Source organism: Ambystoma mexicanum, chromosome 12 (assembly GCF_040938575.1).
Source record: "Ambystoma mexicanum isolate Mex_15411 chromosome 12, UKY_AmexF1_1, whole genome shotgun sequence".
Taxonomy (NCBI): Eukaryota; Metazoa; Chordata; class Amphibia; order Caudata; family Ambystomatidae; genus Ambystoma; species Ambystoma mexicanum.
In genome coordinates this window covers 441,280,184-441,304,723 of record NC_090936.1, presented here as the reverse complement: position 1 = coordinate 441,304,723, position 24,540 = coordinate 441,280,184, and the positions used below count along the sequence as shown (strand labels likewise).

Sequence of the window (24,540 nt, the reverse complement as noted above, 5' to 3'; positions counted from 1 at the left end):
CCTCAACCCCTACCAATTTCTTGAGCTGTTTCTGCACTGGTTCAAGCAACCCTTGGCACAATATGTGGTAAAACACTGGTATAGATTTCGTCCAAGATTCATGCTTTTCTAGCACACATGCGTCTTGGAAATTCTGGATATAAATCAACATATCCTCTGACTCCTTCATTTTTTGAGTCATTATAGCTCCCATATCGGAAGTGCCCGGGTTAAGCACTCGTAGCGCTTTCCATACTGCCACTCTGCAATTATTAAATGGCGCTCTGTCGTGTGCAGTGTTAATTATAGTTACACCAGGGTACCTTGCCCGTGTCCACACATCGTCTACTCTCTCACCAAGTATGGCGATGAGGAGACCTTTGATGTCCCCTATTGCGAGCGTGACTCCCCCCTTCATTTTTCTAACTCATGTATTCACTTCCCGGCTCCCGATGTCAGCATTGGAAGCTTGTTTTTAGGTTTTCTCGATCCATGTGTGGCCATGGAATATATTGTTGTGTTGCTCCCCCTTTTTCTAGTAGCGGAAATTGGAACGCACAGCCTTCTTCCTCTTCTCTCATAGCTTTCCTGTCTATCGCTAGGGTAACATTCCCGCATCGCTGTCTGCCTGAAAATGCCCTCAATCTGTCTACATAGGCAGGTGCTGACACCTCCCTCTGACCATGGGGTGTTCCTTCATGCCGGTCAGACTGTGCGGCAGACTCTGATGTCCTCGGTGCGGACTCGCTAGGGTCTGACCATCGACCCCTTTGACCCTTGGGAGCCGCTTTTCACGCCGTCTCCCTTCTTCATTTGTCTCGCACTCCGTCTCCTCTCCGGAGTCGGACATTGATTGTTCCCAGCTCATGCAACTCCTTGTGTCATTATCATTTTTACTGATTTCTAGTATGTCCAGGAACAGTTTCCTGCTCCCACTACTTCGGGTGACATCCTCAGTGTCATACAGCTGAGTGCTTTCCAAGCGCTCCTCTTCCCTCTCTCCTTGGGATATTTGTTCTAGCCCCATTTCATCATACATTTTATCGATTGTTTCCCCGATGCTTCTGGTGTCAAAGTCATCTTCAATATTTGCCCCAGTCGTACCTGGTACTGAGTCGTATGTAGGAAAGAATTCTTCAATGTCTTCCCAGTCTACCACTGGATCGGGTTTTTTAACTTCCCTCTCCAAATATTCGAGATCGTGTGCCCTCTGTCTATGCTTACGTTCAATATCATCATCAAATTCTTTACGCTTCCTCGCCTCTTCTCTGACCTTATCTTCTTCCCTTCTCCTTTCATTTCTACGTTCATCTGCCCTTCGAACTTCCTCATATCTTCGTCTCCTTATCCTTTTTTCACGTACCCTTTGCTCTTCTTCCAACCTTTGCTGTTTCTGTCTGTCTTGGTCATAGGCTGCTCTCTGTTTGCGATCGAGCTGCTTTTCTTGCTCTTCGCGATATAGCTGTTCTCGCCTCAACCTATCTTTCCTTCTTATCCTTTCATCTCTTAACTCCTTCTCTTTCTCCTTTCTCTGTGCCTCATCTACCTTTTCGTTGGGTCTCACATCATCACTTCCTTTTCCATCGAGTCTCAATAATATTTGTCCTCCCATCCATTTGTCCTTTGCGAATGCTATCTCATCAGTTCTGCTTTCACTTCCTTTCCACTTCTTGACCTCTCTCGCCTTATCGAGATATGCACTTGTCTGTGCTTGGTCCTTTCTCTCATCATCGCATCTCTCCTTGTCCCTCGGGACTTCAGAGGTAAGATTCTTATCCTGATCCTTTCCTTTATTTTCGTCACTACTGTAGGTAGGTGATTCATATGCGGGGTTGTTATACCCTGTGGCTGCTTTAAGCTCTCTTAAAGGGTACAGTCCCTCGGGCTTACTTCCCTCGGTTTCTGTTTTAAGCAGGGCAGGTGGCATGGTAGGCGTCTCACCCCCCTCCGTGCATACATTTAAATCCAGGCTGTAGGTGGCTCTTCCTCCTTTGACTGTTCGAACATTTTCCAAAATTGTAGAACAGCAAGGCGTTTTTCTAGTTTCTTGCCTGTATATGTGGCATGCAAGTAAGTCATCATATGCTGTAAGACGGCATTAGATAAGGACCTATTTTGTGGCCACGGCATAAACATCTTGTGGGCGGTACCCTTAACCCACTCGGTGCTATATTTCTTAAGCTTGGGTGCATGTTTCGGCAGTTGCTTACATAAGTGTGCTAATGGTGTAATTTCTTCCATGCTTAAATCTGTTCTACTTTCCTCTTTAAAAACACTTTTCAATGCTCTCATGCAACTTTAAAACTGTCAACAATATGAGCGAGCACCAAACACTGCAAGCTCCAATCCAATGTTTTCCCGCCAAAAGTTTTATATCACCAATTTACTCAAAACATCAATTCGTGTGCGATTCCCACTCAACTATAGAATCGGGTCAACTCCCAATTCAGTTCTAATCAACAAACAACAAAATTGCTTGCATGCAACACACAACAAAACATGTACGACAGACACTTGACAGACTAGACAGACACCAGCTGGACACAAATATCTCTGCCTCCTCTAATTTGTACCCGGACATGGATTCTCAACGAACTCCGTTCACGACGTCTTTAAACGTGGTGGTAGCCTAGTCGTCCCCTACTATGTGGGGCTCTGAGTTCACGTTTCTTCTGACCGCTGTATTAAAGCGCAGGAATAAGGCGTATCCTTTCTCTTTCTCTCAGGTGTCCGCCCTGGTATCCTCTCTCTCCTCAGGTGTCCACCCTGGTAATCTGTTTCTTCACGGGTGTCTACCCCGGTAACCGCTATTTATTAAATTTTCTCAAGTCATTATCCCCTTATGTACAGTCTTCTCTACTTCTGATGATTTTATGTTTATCTGCCTCCCTCTGTTACCTTTTCCCTTACTTGTTCTAATGCCTATGACATTTGCCAAAGTATTCAATTTTTTGTTTCACTCAAAATTCGCATCGTTCCTCTCTGGACCCTCGGGATCACCGCCTCTGTTACCGTCTCCTTCAGTCTTTCGCCTGATCCGCTGCCCATAGGAATGGAAGGGTTATGTCTTCAAAACGGGTCCCTTCAGTCCCACTGCAGTTTTGGATCGATTTAAACTATCATTGTCCATGGGAAGCTTCACAGTCTACTCAGCCGAATGGCGAAGGACTCGTGATATTGCCGAAGACCTAGAGTTACTTCGTGTCGATGGTCAATAGGTGTCTTATTTTAATCAATAATCAATAATTGATGGTCAAAACCATTCTCTGCTACCAAGTGTACAAGAGGGCGGAGCAATCTCTGACGGGCCCATAGGATCAAAACTCACCCTCGAGTACTTTAAGATGAGATAGCTGCACCTTGAGGTGAATGGGGTGCAGGATTCTCTTACTCCAACACCAATCAAATAAGAATAACTCATGGATTTGGCAAAGGGGAGTCCGTTTAATGACAAATACAAAACTGGGGAAACATGGAAATCAACAGTGATGCGATAGTCCGTCTCGCCGCAACTCCCAAAATCTTCATTCTAACATCAATACTTATAGTCAAAATTCATCATCATTGACGTGTAACATTCAAAAGTTTGTCATGCAATTCTATTGGTTGGAAAAGGTAACTTAAGTGTAGGTGCTATATCTGTATATGGTAACGGAGTGTGAGGATTGGATAACTCTTATCGGGTGGGCGTCTACGCCCATCCCTCTACATCATTCGTGCCAGACGTCACTAAAAGTATGACGTCTCATTGGTTCTACTAGCTATAGGACCCTCGTTTATTTGGTCGATTGTGATTGGGTTGGTTACACCCCTAGGCATAAATCTCCACTTGAATTAAAAGCATGCAGAATGGTCATCCAGATGCGGTATGCCCCAAGATTCACCCTGCCTCCCTTCCATCAATCAGTACTTTAGGGCCATGTGTCAATTAGTTGGCAGAGGATGGCCTCGAAACTGTAGCTTCTTATCAGGAAAAGTTATGGCATCCTCTGGTTTTGGGTGACATCAGACGTTGGTACCTCTCCGCGCCTGGCTGGTCATGTGTTAGTACACCGTGAAGCTGCTTCATTTTCCTTCTATTTGCGTATTTGATTCTCCCTTCGGCCTCGCCACCTGCCTGGGCTTCCGTTTCGATTCTTTGAAGTTGCTGCTATCCTCCCTTCCTTGGGTTGACCTTGAATTCCCAGGTATGAGCTGCTTCTTGCTAAATTTCGATTCCGCTCTTTCGTCGGGCTTTGTGCTGGTATATGCATCCTGGCCTGTTTGACCCCTACCATCCTGGACTTAATTCTGCTTTTGTAAAATGGATTCATACTTGTATAATGTGCTTCCTTGAGGTAGCTATATAGTTGGTGCTTGCCGCTCTATTCTTCTACTAAGCATAGCAAGCAGTACTGTTTCCTTAGCTTCTTGCGTTCCAAGCATATTTACAGCATTACGTTAGCTAGTTGCATATTTTCATCCTATTTTATGATTATGTTTCTTTACAGTTCAGCAACGCCTCTTCTTATAAGTCCATTACACCTTTATTCATAACGTTTCATCTTTGCGTGTCATCTTTTTGTTGTTGTTTCGTTTGTCTGTAAGTCTGACCGGGCCCTTGTGACGTCACCATTCGCCTTCAATTAAGGCCCTTTGGATCTCTTCTGGGATAGTTTGCAAGTAGTCTTCATTTCGTGTCAGCTGCTGGTACGGTTGTCTCAATGGGTACCGTGCTGCCCATGGTTGTTTGGTTATTGGCACTTCAACAGGTATTGCTCTTCTGATGGGCACTGGGCAGAGCCCTAGTGCTGCTCTCTGCTGGTTTATTTGCTCATCATACGTCACATATATCAGTGTGTACTTTCCTGATGCTTCAAAATGGGTGGCTGGAGTTCAGGCCATGTCTGGGACCTCCTCTACAGCTGTTCACTGGGTATTACTCACTTTTCCTGACTACAACGTCACTGAATCATTTGTTGGGTGAAAGGCAAGGTATAGGTGGCCTGCATCTGATTTTTGAGGTATAAAAAGTGGCTCAATTGTCAAAAGTAAATTCTGCAAAGTTGTGGTGCAAAGTTGTGGTCAGCGAAATATATCTGAGGCATCTTCAAAGATCCATCTGACACATGCTGTTTACTTAGAGGACCACCCCATACTAGAGCACGGGAGTCCCTTTGAATTGATGAGAGGGCTGAGGACCCCACTTCTCTCCAAGCCATGGTGCCTCATTAGGACCCATCACACGATGTCTATCATTTCCAATTTTTAATAAGTGTCCTCCGGCATAGCTGCAATGCAAGAGTGCATGTAAAAGACCTTTTATCTTACACCTGCCACTTGGATCCGTAATTTCGGGGTTGGTTATTGGGTTAAGATCAGAAGGTCCCTAGGGGGCTTTCTAAATCAAGTTCTCTCTGCCAGATCAACTAGGTCCTTCTCAGAGCTGTGAGAACCTCTGATGGCAGGGTATGGCATGTTGAAAGGCTTGCTCACATTCCCGAGAATGTACTGTAGCTTCAACCGTACCCACCTCTGCTCTATCGCACACACAGACCCATCGCATCCGCGACCTCATGTCATTTGACTCACATGCTGACCTCACCATTGTAGGCGGTCCCCACTAGTAGACCGGCTTCTACTATTCCTGTGGGATTGCAAGCAGTCTCTCTTTCCTCCACAGGTACTCCAAACAAAACGATGCCGGTGGGACCGTATCATCTGAAATGTGTCTCCCAACTCTCACCTGCTGTGTCAAGGCCAGATCCTGTATTACTAGAATTCCTGTAAGGTTTAGGGAAGCCCCCCGCCAGCTGATCTTTCCTGAGGACTGTGCTATCTGTATGATCTTGCATGATGTTCTCCTCCTCCCTAGCCCCCCGCCTACTCTTTCTCCCTGTTTCAGATCTGTAAAAATTTGAATGGGGTATGTGCCATGCTCGTTTGATATGATAGGTTATTTATAACTCGCTTAATACCCAGAGGTTTCTAAGCGCGGACGCGGGGATCGAACCTGTGGTGCTCTGTGTCTTTATTCTTCCAAGGCGAGCATGTTGCCCCTGAGCTATCCTCCCAAGACAATTTGTTATCTATTATCAATACATTTATGTTATCAATTCATTTCTTTTGCTATGCTAATATGTTTTCCTTGATGTAATTGTCATTGTTTGGAAGAATTTGAACATGGAAGTGGTGTTCTGATCTTGCACCTCTGCTGCTGTGTGCTGCGCATTCAAGAATTCTGAGCACCGACAGCAGATGGATCCAGTGTAGCCAGTTGACCAAGCGATGGGAGGGAATAAGCAGCTCGGGTCTAACTGCTTTGCCAATAAAGATGTACCTCGCCCCCCTCAACGCCACTGTGACTGTCTTTACAAGATGTCCCTATCCCATCAGGATTTCTTTACTAAACGTCCATCTTGTTATCTTCTCGCTGCAGTTTGACTACTTTAACTCTGTTCGAATCAACGAGAGGGACGAGGATGGAAACTATGTAGAGCTCGGAGCTGAGTTCATCTTGGAGCCAAATGAACATTTCAACAACATGATGGTGAACACATCCCTGAGCAACGTGCAACTTCCAACCAACGTCTACAATAAAAGTAAGAGGACTCGGCCTCCATGCGTATCGTATGTGATGCCCGTGTATGGTTAATATTATACACACTGTATCCCTGTACCTGAATGTCAGTTTTTCTATTGGTTTTCAATTAAATGTGTCCTTGTTCATGTTTACATGATTTACCGGGCAATACTATTAAACGCGATAACAGAATGTGCTGCCTCATGTGTCTCCAACATGTATACTGTGAGATAATTGTAAGACTATATAGGCATATACACGATAATAGAATGTTCTGCCTCGTTTAGCTTCAATATGTACACTCTGAGATAATTGTAGGACTATATTGGCACACACACGATAATAGAATGTTCTGCCTTTGTGGATCCAATATCTACAATGGGAGATAATTGGAAGACTCTATAGGCATACAGGCAGATGCTCCACTCAACTCTACTTCTCCCCCTCTAATCACTCCTCTCATTCCAGGCACCCTGGCTCACCCCACACCCTTCCTTTAGCCACGTTGGTGCCTCTCCTATGTCCAGTGCTTTCTTGCTTCCAAACCTGCTTTCCAATCGGTAAAACCTATAAGTACATAATGGCTTTATGTCATAGTCTGTAATGAAGACTTGAAACTCAGGTCCTGGGATCTGGCCTATTGCGGTATCCCTTGGATACAGTTCTTAGAATACAGAACCGAGATGCTGGCTCTGTGTGCTGTAATGATCAGTTAGGGATGAAGCTGCTAATGGCAAGGAGCTGTGCTGGTTGCTCCACATGAATGAAGCCAGCCAGATATTTTGCCTCCCGTCCTTCTTTCATCTCCATGCAACAATACTAATGATTGCTCACAGATCCAGGATCAACCACCCAACCAACCAACCGGTTTCACAAAGCTTCTCACCAAGGTCCAGTCACTGGGGTTCAGGCCCAGACAGGTATGCATCAACACCCTGCACTACTCTTGCATTAATTCCCTTGAATCTAGATGGACATTAGGCTGTCACACTTTTTGCACGGAGGAAGCAGCATTGCCTGGTTGTTTGGATTTACTCTAGGCCACTTTTCATCTTTTGATGGTGGACTTTAGCTACATCCACTTGTTCCATTTATGAAAATTGGAAAATAAGGCATTAACGGTATTGTTTGTTTACTATTGTGACCCACTTTTCCATTATTACAACCATTTGCATGTGTTCACTTGGCCCTGTGCGTACCGTATGAGATAAAAATAAGAATAGGAAACGACGAAGCACATGTTCTGACCGTGTGACAAACTGAGCTGCTTTTGATCGGAACAACCTGTACCCGGTTTGAACGGTGCAACTAAATGACTGCACTGTTCTTATTGGGGCAAGAGACATGTACCTGGAATTGAGCCAGGGACATATCCTGTGTTTGCATAGATAAATCATATGTGCAAAAGAGACTTGCTCAAGAAACGGAAGGACCGTACTAGTCCCCGGGAGGAAGATCTGCCTCAAAGATATGGGCCCGCTATAGAGCCTACCCTTTCAGTGGGGGAATACTCTGTCTAAGTGCGATCAGATCTGGTCCAAGTACATGGTATGGCGTGCCCAGTAATGCATATAAGGCGTTGACACAAGATCTGGGGCCTGTGATTCAGCCAGTGGTCTCATTCAGCCCACCCTCTTCTTTCTCCCTCCCCCCCTTGTCTTCTTTTTCTCTTGTTTATCTTTTTTCTTCTCCTCCTTCCCAAAAGTCTAGGTAAGTGGGCGCTTGGAAATGAGTGTATTTGGTGTATTGCTGTTATTTTCTGAAGTTCCTTCTTTGTCTGAACCCAAATGGGCACTTGGGCTTTGCGCGTATGGCCAGCTGTCCTACTAATGCTTTGGATTTGGCCTCCTTGTATTTCAAAATCCTACTTTCAAAAAAAGAAAGAAAAGGAAGAAGCAGATGAAAGGGAGTTGCACAAGTGGGAAGGATCAAGTTGTGCTGTAGTGAACATCTGTGATCCGAACATGTGCACAAGTACAACATACCAGGGTACATACAGTGACTGACTGGTGGATATGAAGCATACCTGGGGGTTTGGTATGGTATTGGTCTAGGTTTAGGGTACAGAGGGGATTGGTATGTTATTGGTCTTGGTTTAGGGTACAGAGAGGATTGGTATGATATTGGTCTTGGTTCATTGTAACAAGGGGATTGGTATGGTATTGGTGTAAGTTTAGGGTACCAAGAGGATTGGTATGGTATTTGCTTTGGTTTAGGGTACCAAGATGATTGGTATGGTGTTTGCTTTGGTTTAGGGTACCAAGAGGATTGGTATGGTATTTGCTTTGGTTTAGGGTACCAAGATGATTGGTATGGTGTTTGCTCTGGTTTAGGGTACCAAGATGATTGGTATGGTATTGGCTTTGGTTTAGGGTACCAAGATGATTGGTATGGTATTGGCTTTGGTTTAGGGTACCAAGATGATTGGTATGGTATCGGCTTTGGTTTAGGGTACCAAGATGATTGGTATGGTATTGGCTTTGGTTTAGGGTACCAAGATTATTGGTATGGTATTGGCTTTGGTTTAGGGTACAGAGAGGATTGGTATGTTATTGGTCTTGGTTCATTGTAACAAGGGGATTGATATGGTATTGGTCTAAGTTTAGGGTACCAAGAGGATTGGTATGGTATTTGCTTTGGTTTAGGGTACCAAGATGATTGGTATGGTGTTTGCTTTGGTTTAGGGTACCAAGATGATTGGTATGGTGTTTGCTTTGGTTTAGGGTACCAAGAGGATTGGTATGGTATTTGCTTTGGTTTAGGGTACCAAGATGATTGGTATGGTGTTTGCTCTGGTTTAGGGTACCAAGATGATTGGTATGGTATCGGCTTTGGTTTAGGGTACCAAGATGATTGGTATGGTATCGGCTTTGGTTTAGGTACCAAGATGATTGGTATGGTATCGGCTTTGGTTTAGGGTACCAAGATGATTGGTATGGTATTGGCTTTGGTTTAGGGTACCAAGATGATTGGTATGGTATCGGCTTTGGTTTAGGGTACCAAGATGATTGGTATGGCATCGGCTTTGGTTTCGGGTACCAAGATGATTGGTATGGCGCATGTGGCTTCTTATCCTTTTGCTGCCTCTGCTGGTGTAATGTTCAGAATGAGAATGCAATAAGGTGTGAAGTAAATAAATACAGACAGGGACAGTGGAGAATTCCGATCACAGACTACAGGAGAGGATAGCGGTGCCTCCTCCGTGTAATTCCTTTTGCACCTCTGTTGGATTTCCCACAATGCAGAACGGATGGGGTTTTACTATTCAACGGGCATATTTGCTTCATCCGTGATTTCTTGTCCTGACCTCTGTGCTTTTTTCTTTCACTGGGATACTTTGTTTAGCATCTTCTGTTGTGCATATTTGCGGTTTCCATTTCCCCCATATCTGAGCAGAGGCTAATGGACCCAGTCTGGTTATGTTCCTTTCTTGGATGCTTATGGTTGATGCCATCGGGTGATGGATGTGTTACTAGCAAGTAGCTTGCTGGTTAATATTGTTGTGCCTTTACCCTCTTACTTCATGTTTATTTTTCAGTTCTATTTTGCATTTTACTGAACAATAAGAATGTCATGTCCAACAGAAATGACATGCATTGGAGGAGCATAACTGGGAAGCAGGATTTCCCTAAGGGGATGGAGGTGCAGAATCCTAAGACACGGTCCAGTGCCATGACTATATCACAGACAGAAGTACAGTGGTGTATTGAGCCGTGGTGGTGGTGGGGTATGGGGGGGGGGGTTGTAGCTTGCTCCTGCACTGGCTCCAGAGTGGAGATAATCAGGATATTTTGGTGCAATTCGGGACATTTACCTAAATACTACCTCTGCAAAAGCCATGAAAAAGACTGTGGGTGTAAGACAGTGTCCCTGACACTTGTCTTGGTTTACCCGAATGCAGCTTAAATGGGCAGCCGTTTCATTAATAGCTACTACAGACATTGCAAACAATGTAGGACTGCCCCTTTTCTCTCAAAAATCTCAGCTCTTCTGAAGTGTAATTATTTGTTTGTAAATTATGTATACATTATACATAGCAAGAAGATACATATGTTTGTCAAACTGTGACTGCAAGTATAACCTGCATGTAAACACATGGCCATCTAAAATCGCTATTCATCCTGGAAGCGGACCCAGTAGCTGGAGAGCACCCTGGGCTGCAGGCCATAAATAAATTCATGTTGGTCCCAAATGTGCAAACTAATCACGTGTTGGGATTATGGATGAAATTATGAGGCAACGAATAAGAAATGTATCCAGTTTAAGCCCCTGGGAAATGGAGTTGAGAGACGGAAGCTGATCTGCTTAATTTGAGCGTAATATTTTCTATAATGTTGATGAGACCAGACAACTTTATTTAAAAGTGAAACATGTAAAATGTGAGACAGTTTGAAAATGGTTGCTTCTTGAGCTGTATGAGAAAAAGGTCAAACAGGGTCCCCACCTCCAACTTTGTAGCTAATGGAATGTTCCAAGCTGCCTGACAGGAATCGCTCTGAGAAGCACCGTTGACCATTGGTGGCAGAGGCATAGCTGACTGATCAGTAGACTGGCTTTGGGGAAACCCTCTCAAGCCCCGATCTCTCTAGTTGACCCTCCAACCAGGGTCCCATCTACCTGTCATATGGCCACCTCAAGGTAGTTCCTCTGGCTGCCTTCCCACCCCATTACTGGGACCTCAGAACCTTCACTCTGTGTGTTACCGGCAGCCATGCTGGTGAAGCATATATGGTGAGAGAAGACAGCACTAATGAAAAGTGCTTTGAGAAGAAACCAGAGCGGCAGGCTCACGCCGCCCTGTAATCTGGAGCATTGTTAAAGTCTGGAGATGCCTGACCCAGTGTCCTCCTGAGATGAGGGAGGTGCTGTCACTCTGGGAAGACAGAGTTGAAAGGATCCAGAAGTGTGTAGTGAATTATTACTGATCTAAGCCTATCCTGAATTCCTTGGAGATGTGAACAACGCTTTTTCCTGGCCACCTGTACCCTCCAAAGACTTCAGCTGTGAATGTGTTTGTTTGGCCATAGAACTCAGTTCTTCCTTCCCCCATCTAACTTATATTTTCACACTATCAGTTGGAGGAAGCCTGCCCCTCCCCTCATAGCATGAGCGTACTAGCCTTCAGTGGTGAAGTTAAGTGAACGTTAGAGGGGACCAAAGTTAGAGAAGGAAGAAATGAAGAAAGGTGGTAGTATAGCTGTTTCTAAGATCAAATCTTTCAGATGTGGCAAGAGAGGGCATCATGCCAGTTCAAAGGAATGTGCCGCAGCAAATCAGAGGCGTGTGAATTTTGACATTAAAGGCAATTTGCATGGGTGTGGAAGAATCGCCAGGCTTGAGTTCCTTGAAGTGTTTGAAAAAAACATGATGATTTAGAATTTTCGATGATACTCATGAAAAATTGGGGATAGAAGAAGACACCCAAATGTATGCTGAAAAGTGGATGGTATTGTCACTGAGCTAATGGTGGATTCTGGCTCAACATGCAAGATCATCACAGGAAAGAAATAGATATTGATCTTTCATCAAGGTTTGAGAAGAAAAGTGTACAAGTCAGACATCAGGAATCTGGGAGCTTTTGAGGGTTCCACTATTATTATGCAAGGTCGCAGTAACATCTCGGAGGACATTAAGCATCACATGGCAATGGTTAGGATGAATGTGGCCAAAACACGAAGTGACTCCCCTGGTCTGGGAGGAGCAGGCCAAACTGAACATCACGAGACCCTGCAGTGAAGAACATGTCTCATTGTATTAGATGAGGGTCCATAAAATAGTACTGATGGAAGGGGCAGAGCCTCTCATGCACACTGTAAGGAACATTCCCATATCATGACATGAAGAGATTGAAAGAGTTGTATAGGCTTGGAGCAGAAGCTGCGATTGAACTGGTGAAAGTATTATAGAACATTTCTATATGTAGTGATTGGCCCAAACGTCGATAGAAAAGTCCGTGTGAATAGATTAAAGAGACCTAAACAAGAACACTGTTGTGGAAAAATATCCTTAGCCAGTCATTTCTGAAATGTTGAATATTATCAGAGGAGCGGATCTGTTCTCCGCCATTGATCTGTCGGCTGCAGACCATCAAATTCCTGCGCATAGGGATTCTAGGCAATATGGCACCTTCATCACACCATTTGAGGTGCACCATTACTTCAGGAGGCCTCTTGGGCTGGCATCAGCCACTGGCCTTTTCCAATGGCTGATGTTTTACATGCTATCCAGATTACAAGGTGTCATGCTCTACCAAGACCACATTCTGATGCATGGAAGTGGAAGGAGAGAGCACGATGAGAGATGGAGAGCGGTTTTGAGTTAGATGGAAGAGAAGGACTTTACACTGGATTTTATTTAATGGAAATTTACAAAGAGAGAGGTACATTATTTGTGTCATGCCTTGACCAAGGATGGCTACAAACCAAAGGTAGTCAGGAATGTATCCTCACCATCTAATAAGGAAGAATTATGCTCATTCCTAGGGGTGGATGAATTTTATAATACATGTATTTAGAGGATTTCTGAAATCACTTACCCCTTAAGACGCTTGACGATGAAAAATGTGAAATTCAGATGGGCAATTCATGCGAAGGAGTCAGGGGAGTGAAGTATGGAACTTATGTTCCACCTCCATTCGGTGGGTTTGTACCAGGAAGTCCCTGCATAATTCTGGCAGGGACATGCAATAAGGGTTTAAATCACTCTCCTGTCCCAAGTTGAAGGATCCAAGGGAAGAGTGATATCTTTCACCTTCCGGGCTGTGACTGAGACCGGGCTGAGATATTTTCGCATTGAAAGAGACCTGTCAGCCTGTTGCTGGGGTGCTGAGCACTGACAGCAGCATGTGTGATGAGTAAAGTTAATCAGCATGTGAAACTATAAACCTTTTTTTCGTGGAAGTTTGGTTGGTTCAATGTATGACTAGACTAGCTCAGGCTACTTTCATTGTGAGATTGCATAGATTCCAGGCAAAAATAACTTTATTGTAGACTTCCCATTAAGGATACCTTTAGAATGTCGGGAGGATTGTGAGGCAGAAACAGTGTGCGCATGAGCAAGTTTGCAGATTGGGGATATTACCTTGTGGGGTGCTATAACCTTTTCTGAGTGGGTAGGATGCTTGAGAACTGATTGCATGCTCACAGTGGTGCAAGGCTTGTTTTCTACCGGATGGCTCAAGATGAGTGATGTGGCACAGCATTGCTCAGTTTTGTATGAGTCCAAGAAAGAATTGACAGTAGAAAAGTACTGGGTACTCAGGTGGTTCAAGTTTGCACCTCCTGTGGAATGGAGAGAAAGGATTAGCTCGTTAGCCCATGAAGGTCATTCAGTAATTTATGTCAGGAAGAATACATTGAAAGAGAGATTTTGGTGTCCAGACATGCCTAGTCAAATCGAAAGGATGGCATGAGATTATTAGTCATTTGTGAACAGTGAAAAGAGCCTTGAGTTAGGTTGAGAAACAATATTCTGGGTTGTATCATTGATTGGGGAAGACCATTACATTTCTAATTTTGATGATAGATCATAATGCCAAGTGGCTTGAGATGGCAATAGTTCAACAATTGGCTGCAGGGGAGTTATAGAGTTTTTAGCAAAGGTTTGTAGAAGCAATACCCACACCAAGATAGTTTTGAGTGACAATGTTCCACACTTTCCATCAAAAGAAATGGAAATGTATTCCATAGAAAAGGGGGTTTGTAGGACGTTTTCCTCAGTATACTACCCCAAAACGAATGGAATGGTGGAAAGATGTAGTCAGGTGATTGGTGGTTATAGCAAGCCATTGGTAATGAATTGGATTGGAGAGAGGCTTTGAAGGAGCTATTGTGAAATGGAAGCGTTGGTCCACATAGCACGACGGCAGTGTCTCCTTTACGGCTTATGTAGTGTAGAGACCAAATACTAAATTATCTTTGGCCTTGTTGGCTTAGTAGGTTGGTGTGTTAAGAGTGGATGAAGATTGTGTGGCAGAAAAAAATAAGAATGCTGTGGACAAATAAAAGGAGTGTCATGCCTCTTGAGTCAGACAGTTTAGGGTAAGGAAGGAAATTAAAGTAGGTTATTTTGTCAAAGTCAAGTGGGCCATCAAGGAGAGAAAGGAAAACCCAGGTTCTCTAGTCATCTCAAGGTGATTCATGTTTTCAAGGATGCGAACACCATGAAAGTTGGAGTTGCATGTAACATGTAGCTGTTCCTAAAAAGGAGGGAAAGATGAGAAAGGTCAAGGTGGCCAAATGTGGATTGTGATATAACGAGTGCTGGAGGTGGAGGAGTAGAGATTCAATAATTAGGTAAAACAAAGCTGAGTCAGGAGAGGAGTGTATGGAGGAGGGATGTTGGGAAAAGGATGAAATCTGCAGAAGTACTACAGTAATAAAATGACCTAGGAGGGTCAGACATGCCCCTAGGATGTTCGACACGTTTGATATAAATAAATGAGGATGTATTAAAGCAAACGAAATACATCATGTAATTAATAGTGTTGTAAATGTTGTAGAAATTCTGTATCATGCCTATTTATGTAATGCAGCCATTTCTAATGTATTTAGTAGATGTTTCGGTTTGGTTGTTATTAATAAAGTATTGAGTAAATGTTTTGGATTTAACTTTGGTTATTAGAAAGGTAGGATGTGTAGTTTCTTTCTAGTCTCTGTCTGCTCCCTCATCAATGACATCACATATAATTACAAGGGTGTGGGATTCCAAGGAGGACAATTGGAAGAAGAGATGGGATAAGAAGCAGGGGAGGATCTAAGCAGGGTTTCTTATCTGCTGAAATAAAGTAATTGGTACTAACATTCATATATCCAAGTAAATACAGAATCTCCTCATAATGTCTCTCCGGATATGCTTTTGGCGATAACTTTACCAATTTCAGCATAGGGTGATGGATTGCCCCGGTCAATGGCCATTTTGCACAGCCATTCTCAGTTTGTTTTGTTCGTTCCTGGTAGATGCACCCCTCCACGCATGGGCAGCCATTTATTTGTCTGATATTTGCATGAGTAATAAGCAGCTGTATAATGGGGCTGGAGTGGCATGAGAGAGTTGGGGCCTTGGCACATCTCCTTCCACAGAGGGTACTGAATTTTTCTATTTTTCTTGCACCAGGGTCTGGCATTCAGGATAGCACTGATGCTGTCTGGTCACTACTTATATGCTGTTTAGACCTCAGGTACTTCTTTGTACTACGATTGAATTGGACATCAGTGGCAGCGCCTCACCTGCTTGCTGAATTGCCTTTGTTGGTAGGCTGATGTTTCTTTGACCCAACAACGTCCTTCAATATTCAGTAATTGAGTACGTTCATTGCCGGTGGCCGTGCATACTTGTGTGTGTTCCATGGCTGTTTATTAGCTCATAGGCTTGTTGGGAACCACTGATGTTGGGCTGGGTTGTGAGGCCAACAGAATTCAATTTGGCTCAATCCCAGGCCCTTGCGTCTCATGAGCAGTCTTGAAACTTCAGCTTCTTAACTAATGACACTTTCCACATTTGTTTCCAGAATAGTTGTGAAGCAGCTTGCAATTTTGACGTTGCATTGTGTCACACATTTTAAAATTTAGTTTGCTGTGGTATAGGCTTTGTAGAAACCTTTACGCATATGAGTAAATCTTTCCCGTGGTGGGAATTTGATGCCCAGGTATCTGAGCTGTCACACTTTTTGTAGTGCCTTTCTGTCCCCATAGAGGATGTTCTTTTTAGATAGCTTAATTCTTGCTATGACCTTTGATTTTTCCATTTTTATTTTGATGTCAATTTCTTTACTGACAGTGTTAGTTTTGCCTAGCCGGGCCAGTGGTACGATTTAAGGTGATTTGTTAGAGAGAAAAAAAAAACGAATCCCAAAAGATTGAATTTGTTTTTTCTCCCCCTATGACCGCATATATATGCTGGAGGAGACCCCCAGCAGCCTCCCCTTACCCTCCCATATTTTTATTAACTTTCCCTCTCCCCACATTTATATATGGAGTCAAATTGGGCATTCCATATTCAGTCTTTTGGGATTTGGTCTTTTTGCCCTCGATCTTTTGGGGAAATACTTAGTGGTACATTTCTTGCTCATACCAATATTATTGAATCATCTGCTTAAAGCAGAATTGATCATTGCCTTTGCCTGATTCTTAGTGCATTTGTGGCGCAATTTTGTAGGATAATAACACTGCCTGTAAAGTATCGCCATTTTACTCCTGAGGTGGTATCATATTTGTGTTTGCGTTGGCCTCTTTTACCTTAGTACACTTGCACATTTGAGGCTGGATAGAGTTCTTTGATGATTTTATCAGAAAAGCATTTAGGAACATTTGCTCCAGAGGGTATGGGACTCTGATCTAGTCCATCAAGTTGAAGGGAGATGAAGAGTCGAGGAAAGTGGTGGTTAGCCTTGTTTTATACTTGTCTTCTCATGTATTAGATTGTAAAGGATGAATGTTTGGTGTATTGCTGAGAGTCCATGCATGAAGACTCCTAGATATAGTTCAATCTCTTAGTTGTCTTCTGCCCATAGATGAAGGTGGTATAGCATTATCTTGCAGATGATTTTCGCTTCAGCACATATTAGGCTGATGAAGTTGTATCGATGGGGATATTGTTTGTCCTATTTTTCTGTGCAGAGGAATCCCATGCTATTTTTCTGTTCATTGAGGAAGGCACATTCATTTAAAGAGATGGTGACCAGTTTTTGGAGGATGATGGCTCACGATTCTTGACAGAGTTTAAAAGGATTATCCTAGTAGTATATTGTCCTTCAGGCCTTTCCACTCCTTAAGGTTTCAGTGCTTCTAGTAATTCCTGAGCATGAGGGCCATCCTAGAATACCTTCATTGGAGCCTCGATCTATCGTGACTGATGCCAGGTAGATTGTAGGAGCATTCTTGATCCTGCAGTCCAGTCATGAGAACTGACCTTGCCCTACAACATGAATGTTCAACACTGCTCCAGGAAAAAAAAGATTGCGTTTTAGGGATTACTTAAAACAGGTATACTCTCTATTCATATCTGATAGATGCAATACTTAAAATATTTTATACAAATATAAATCTTTATGGTTTTGATTAAAACATTTTACCCTTTTGAATTTACTCAATAAAACATGTTATTTCCATTACTACTACTCAAATACCTAGACATTTTCCTTTCAATGTATTGGAAAAAGAAAGAAAAGAAAAAGAAAGAAAGAAGAGAAAAAAAATATTTTATTCTTTTGTTAAATACATTTCATTCTTGGTATAACATTTTCAGCTGTCAAAAATTATAATCAGTTTTAGTATCAGAGTATGCCTGGTAGGTCCACGTCTATTGGATCTTCCATCCATTTTAATTTTAATGGGGCAGATATTGTCCACAAAGTTTCCAAGGGATTTGGCCTTCAATTACTTTAAAGCTTGGGATGATCTTACAATATCGTTTTAATTACCAAATGATTGGTAGGGGTAAATTGGCATCCATTTGAAAAATTGATGTAATTTCAAATCCTTGGACATATTTGTTATAACAAATAATGGCTCCAAAGTTATAAGGTGCATTCCCTTTTGTAAAAGTACACATTCCTTGTAGTGGGCTTGTAACTTATGTAGTAGTTACAGTTTAATTGCCTGAAAACTGTCCTGAAAATTGTGCATCCCACAGCATTGGTTCTTAATACTCCTCTCCTTTCATGGTATTATTTAATAGTATTTCTTCCTTAACTGGTGTCTAGCTGCTCAGGTAGATTTGTTGCATAGATGTATTGTCAATGACTGCTTCTTCTGCTTATATTTACAGCTGAGCTCAGAGCCCTTTGGATAACGTGCATGCAATGGATGAGGATGCAGAATAACTCTGACACAAAATAATCAAACCAACCCAGGAAGATGGCAAAGTTTTGCTGTTGGATTAACAATTATCTAAAACAGGGAGTTACAATGGACTTCAACTGACGTTCACCCAGTTCTCTCTGCAAATATCATAAAAACACATTTATATACAAAAAAAGTGTCATAAGTGACATCATACTATATGGCAAATGAAAAAAAAACCTATTAGGGGTTGTGATACCCTTAAGGGGAACATCTAAAGTAGACAGTATGTCATTGGTTCTCAAACTATAAGGCACTCCATTATACGGCCCTCTACAATTGGTTGGCATGCTCAAGCCATGTCTAGAACATTCAGTTCACTTAGCAGCACGTGAGCTCAGACCCAGGTGCCAGGAGGTGGACTTGACTTTACCTCTCCACGCAATTAGCCCAATGTCTCACATCACCCATGCCTTATGCCATGAAGATTGTCTTTGAACTTGGCCTTTCAGTGTATTCTTGTCTCTGGGAATATAAGGGAGTGCGAGCATGCACTATCGTAGTTCTGGAACTCAATGCTCAACTCTATTTTTTATCCTTGGCTCACGTGACGGGAGACCACGATATGGTCCCTTTTGCAGCATTTAAACATCTTAAATTAATAAAACCTGGCACGTATGGTGTTCTTTCTTTGCACCTTAGCAAGGGATGATTCAGCTTCTTACGTTCTCCGCCTTCAAGAATAGATAACCGGCCTTGGCATTTTCTTAAATGTCAGGATGGATTAAGGCCTAACTTGTCCTATGCTAAGGTGGGATTTCCCTACCTAAAGAAATCTAGGTATAGGTTGTGTCAGTAAGTTCAACTCAAAAGTCTCTCTGTGTCCAACACCTATACTTGCCCTCATAACTAAATATATAGAATGTCTAGGGATGTTAGCAACAAAAGAAACAAGTTTTCCAAATAAAGTTCTAGGTGTCTTCCTGCTGCTGGCTTATTTCCAGCTTCCCCTTCCCCAAGTTCAAAACAGTTCTAAAGAGCCTCGAGGTTCCCTTCCCCAAGAGTTCAACATAGTTCACAAATTCTCAGAGTCCCCTTCCCCAAGAAGTTAGCTTTTCCAGCTTCAAAACAGCAATCAGTTCAAACTCCTGGTTTTTAAAACCGTTCTAGTTCAACTTCTTAATCATCCAGGCTTTGCAATAGTTCACATAGATTTCTCTCTTCCTCATTCACTTCAGCAACTGTTATTAAATACAGCTTTTTTATCTTTGCTTTCCTTGGCACTTTTCAGACAGGGGATCCTCTGTTTCGGCGCAGTTACTGGACCACACGGTCCACCCATTACAGGTCTCGGAACCTATAACTCTTGGCACTTTGTTATACTTCTGTATTTCGTCAGGCTTTTTGCCAGCACACATTTTCTCTCTCTGAACCTGTGCCATTGGTCAACACTCATTTCTGATTCCCCTTGGCAGTCTCTTGGTTTTGCCACAAAGTGTATTTCACGCAACTCACTCTGTGGTCTTCACTCCTTTCCACCTCCTTGCTTTCACATTATCCTTAAGTGCACATCACTTGCTTTTCACTTGTGCTGTATTTAAATACTAGGTGGGGTACTCCGTGTTGTCCTTGTCCTGATCGAGTGGTGTCTCATGTGACCTGGAGGATGTTGCTCTTGTCGGCAAGACTTGTATCAGTTTGCTCTGGTGTCTCACATGTGCTGGAGGATGCTGCTCTTGTCCTCATGTCAGCAAGTCTTGCTTCAGTTTGCTCTGGCATCTCATTTGCCCTGGAGAAAGTTGCTCTTGTCCTCTGGTCAGCAAGTCGTGCTGCTGTTTGTTGTTGTTTCAGAGGTTCTTGATATTGATTTTCACTTTGCATCAGATGGAGCTTTTCCAAGTGATGTTCGTTTTTTGTGCGGCATGTTTCGGTCACTTAATGGCTTCAGCAAACTTGAGAAACCAACATATCGAACATTTTGCTTCAGACACTTTTCCAAATTTTGCCTCCTTTAAGTACCTACTGTAATGAATCGGGGTGAGCATCAGTAAATGAGGCTGTCTATGGAGTACATTGTTTGCATCCAAACATAGTATACAATTTTGTCCCAGACAAATGAGGAATCCATGCAAAATCTGGTAGCAGTGGGTTCAACAGTGTGGATTTGTGTAGCCGGACAAACATACCCACACACATACAACCTTTTTTTGCATATAACATTTTTGCATTCAAACATAGACTACGATCATGCCCGAGACAAATGAGGAATACATGCAAAATTTGGTAGGTATGGGTTCAACAGTGTGGATTTGTATAGCCGGACAAACGTACACACACAAATACATACATTCAGCTCTATATATAAAGATGTTCATCATATCTTTCCTTTAGTTCGGTATTCAATAGTACGTGTTGCTCTCTTAAAAGTATTGATAACACTTTGCAGCTTGTACAGCATTCAAAAACCCTTAATTTAGTTTTCAAAAACAACTGCAATAGTTTTCAGTTTGTTCAGCATTTAGGCATGCCTGCTTCCACCCCTGGAGTGCCTCAGTATGAGTGTTCTCTTCTTTATACTCACCAGTATGCTGCCGCTCCTCCGACCAGCTCTTTTCTCCTTTCCGGCTTCCTTTCACTCTGCTTTTGTATCACGGGAGCCCCAGCGTGCAGCACTTGCCATCCTCGAATCTTGCTGTGTGTAGTTCCGCTCTTCCTTAGCGGAAGCTACCAGCGGCCTGCGGCAATCAGGAGACTTCAGTGTCCCACAGCTCCTGCTGTGGACACAGGGCAATGAGGACTGCAGATTTCTCGACCCTCTGACGGCCAGCTCTGGCCTCAGTGTCTCTTTCACCCTCCTGCTCAGCACAGCGTCCCCCCAGCTGGTTCCTATCAGCCAGCTCCACTTCTGCAAGTCTCGTCCTTCTCTCCAGGCCGGTGTCTCCTCTTTCCTGGGCGGTCTCTCATTTTATGCATCTGGGGCTTGTTAAATGGTTGCAGGTGCAAGTCCTTCACTTCAGTTGCCTGACCATAGTTAATCCTATTAGCTGGACATGTCTGGCTATTACAATGGTACTCCTCCACAGCCCTCTTCCTCGTCTCAGTACCAAAGTGGCGTGAATGAATGGAAGTGTGCATTACTCCTTATTGTTTCTTCCTCATCCCAGTCTTAAAGTGAAATGGCTGTTGGACATTTGGTGTGTAAGAAAGAGGCAAAGACTGACAATAGCCTACAAAGGCATGGGTTCCCTCAACTCAGATGATGCTCCCTCACATATTAAGGACCGAGCCAACAATAGTACACACATACTCCTCCTTTTGGGCGCAGATGGGTTCTGGGTCCGGGGCTAGCTCACTCACAACATTAACAGCTATCTGTGGTTGGTATATGGTGGAATTGCCGGAGCAGATCCAATATATTCCGTAGTTTCCTGTAGATACCATTGACCAAAGCAGAGGTACATGACAGTGCAGGGCCCTTCAATGTAAGAAGTGTAGGGGTAGCAGTAGTGGATACAAAAGAAAATGGACCCTGGTAGTGGGGCTAGAACAGTTCAATGTGTAATTAATAAACAATCTTTATATCAAAAAATATATTTTATCCTTTTCAGGATAACACTTAATTATTGTTTACTTGTTAATCACATACACATATCACAATGTTTGACACCTTATCAGTCTCTTCACCAATCATACACTCTTTCATTCCATACCGTTACTGATTCATTCTAACAAAACATGTCCAGGAAACATTTTCCTATCACAAAAATCTTTGATATTGTACAATTTTGGTTACACCAGTGACCATTCTTTGTGTGTATATTTATAACAAATAGCTCCACAGCTTATTTGCTGGATCTACATATGTTTCAGTTGTCTAGCCGCCCCTTCCATGATGGACCCATAATTCAACAACCTTCTTCAGGATCAACACAGACTTCAACTCTGGTCTGGTCTAAACAATGTTTAGGTGAACAGTGTCTTCTGCTACATGTCTCCCACGTGTGTATAATGGGGGAAGTATCAACGAGGGAATATTTCCAGCGGGCCTTCCAGTACAATATGTTACAGGCAGCTTATTATCATGAAGGCATCACTCAAAATGAGATCTCCTCGTCAACTGGTTCAATGCCCAGTCAATTATTCTAGTTGCTCTCAGTGGCAGTGCTGAGTTGCGATCCTCTCCCGACCTAATAGGTGTCTTCACCAACTGCACTATGTTGTTTGCAGTGCAAAATCACAAGCAGCGTGTTTCACCTACAACGCACGGGTACTGTTATCTGTCCACAGCGTGCTGCCTGCATGACTGGGTCAAGCGCTTCGCTGGACTTTTCTTGATATTACACAGGTGATTAGGTTGACACACCGACGCTTGCAGTGATGCTGCGTCGGCAAGTCCGACTACAGATGTCAAAAAATGTTATGGTGCCATTGCTACTGGGGACTGTGCTGTCCAAAATGGGATGATAGAGCCGATTTGTGTTGCATAAACCAAATTCAAGCACCAAATAACAAATCAACTATACGAAATGTGCTTTGTAACAGAGGAATCTCTCCCGCTCCTGCAACACTGTGTCTTCCCGCTTGTGCTAGCAGTAGTGCCACAATCAGAACCCAGATGTCGCTTCAGGGACTCCTAAAGTTTCACCTATCCAGATGTTTTACGGATGTGTCCTCCAAACCAACAACCTGCCCCACAATTGTATGTAAAGCCCTCTGGTGATTTGGACCCACCAGCAACTATGTTGCACCTTGCGCCCTGATGACCATAGTTTTGTGAGGGAGATGTTTTGAGGAACAAAGCTGCTGCTACTAGGAGCGGCAGTCACCTGTAAGAGCCTACCTTTCAGCGCGTGCAGGCTTGAGATGGGGAAACTCCTTAACACTAGAAATAGGCGGAACGCTTACTGAGATCTACTTAACTCTAAGGAAACGTTATTTTTTAAACCAAAATTGATACCATATAACATACACATGTATTGTCTGTATTTTGAATAACTTCCATTTCCACAGAAATATTTATAAAACACAGGTATGTGATAGGTGTATAAAAAACAGCGATGTACATTATTTGGTGCATATTACTAAAAAACACCACTACCCCTTTACGGCACAGAAAACTCTATTGTCACCAACATATAGCTATGCTATTCTAAGACATTCACTATCAAAATTATTAGAATAGATAGAGTAGATATTTATGAACAGCAGTTACGATTTTACAAAGATATTCTTTAGCACAAACATAACGTTTCTGCCTAATTCGATCCCTACATGTTTGTGCCCATATTGCCTCTAAATGCTGGACATTCTTCAGGGAAGATTTTTAATGTTTCTACCTAAACATAATTAGAGAAGCTCTCACTTGAAGAATGTCTGGCATTTTAGAGGCATTATGGACAGAAACATGAAGAAATATAATTAGGCAAATGTAAATGTTTTGCTATTGCTTTTGTTTTATATTATAATTTTTTCTTTGTGTTAAGTACGTTTTCGTCCTATTTCTAGTGTTAAGTCGTTTGCATCTGGTCGAGGCCAATTTATAATGTTTAATGCATCCTGAATTCCCTAAATGTTCAATAAATTGAGAACAGGAAAAACATTCACTCCAGGAGCACACTGCTGTCCATTGTCCCAAATACACTGGTTACAGGTAGAGCCATTTTGGAGAGATGCCATAACACTTCTGCCTATTTTCAAAATGGTGGACAGGGATCTTAAACGCTCGGCTGCCACCACACAGCCCATAACAAGACACAATTACCAAAAGGTGGTTGGCAATCAGCCACACTTGGGAAGCCTAAGTGAGGGAAAGGGGAGACCTGACAGGCAACACCTAGAGAAAGGCGAAAGCCTATCATCTACAGGGAAGAAGGAGACTAACATATTCTGAGCATCATTGGGCAGTCAACTCAATCAAGAGGAGTATAAAAGGGTTCCTAGTGATAGCCTCGACATCCAAAGCATCGAATGCAAAAGCCTCGAAAAGAAAATGCATCGGAAAAATGCATTTATTTTTCTTCATTTTTTTTAATGGGGGTGGGTCCCCCAACCCCCGTTTTTTTACCCCTTAAAACCCATTTTAATAAAAGAAAACTTTACCTACAAAAAAAATGAATTTTTTCGAGGCTTTTGCATTCGATGCTTTTGCATTTGATGCTTTGTATTCGAGGGAATCACTGGATACCGTATAAAAGAGCTCAGGTGTCTACAGGCAAGGGG

General features: G+C 42.9%; 1 protein-coding gene and 1 long non-coding RNA gene across 7 annotated transcripts in view; one reads left to right on the top strand and one right to left on the bottom strand.

Moving 5' to 3' along the window:
* The window catches only part of CACNA2D4 (calcium voltage-gated channel auxiliary subunit alpha2delta 4), a 1,390,363-nt gene that overhangs the window by 424,977 nt on the left and 940,846 nt on the right, over positions 1–24,540 (top strand). For all 6 annotated transcript variants that reach the window (XM_069628636.1, XM_069628639.1, XM_069628635.1 and 3 more), the window contains exon 5: positions 6,398–6,560. In XM_069628636.1, the coding sequence (XP_069484737.1) occupies positions 6,398–6,560 (163 nt within the window). The remainder of the gene's footprint in view (positions 1–6,397; positions 6,561–24,540) is intronic.
* LOC138513626 (uncharacterized) overlaps positions 1–24,540 on the bottom strand; it is a 481,408-nt gene that overhangs the window by 350,539 nt on the left and 106,329 nt on the right. The gene's annotated exons all lie outside the window — the stretch shown is intronic.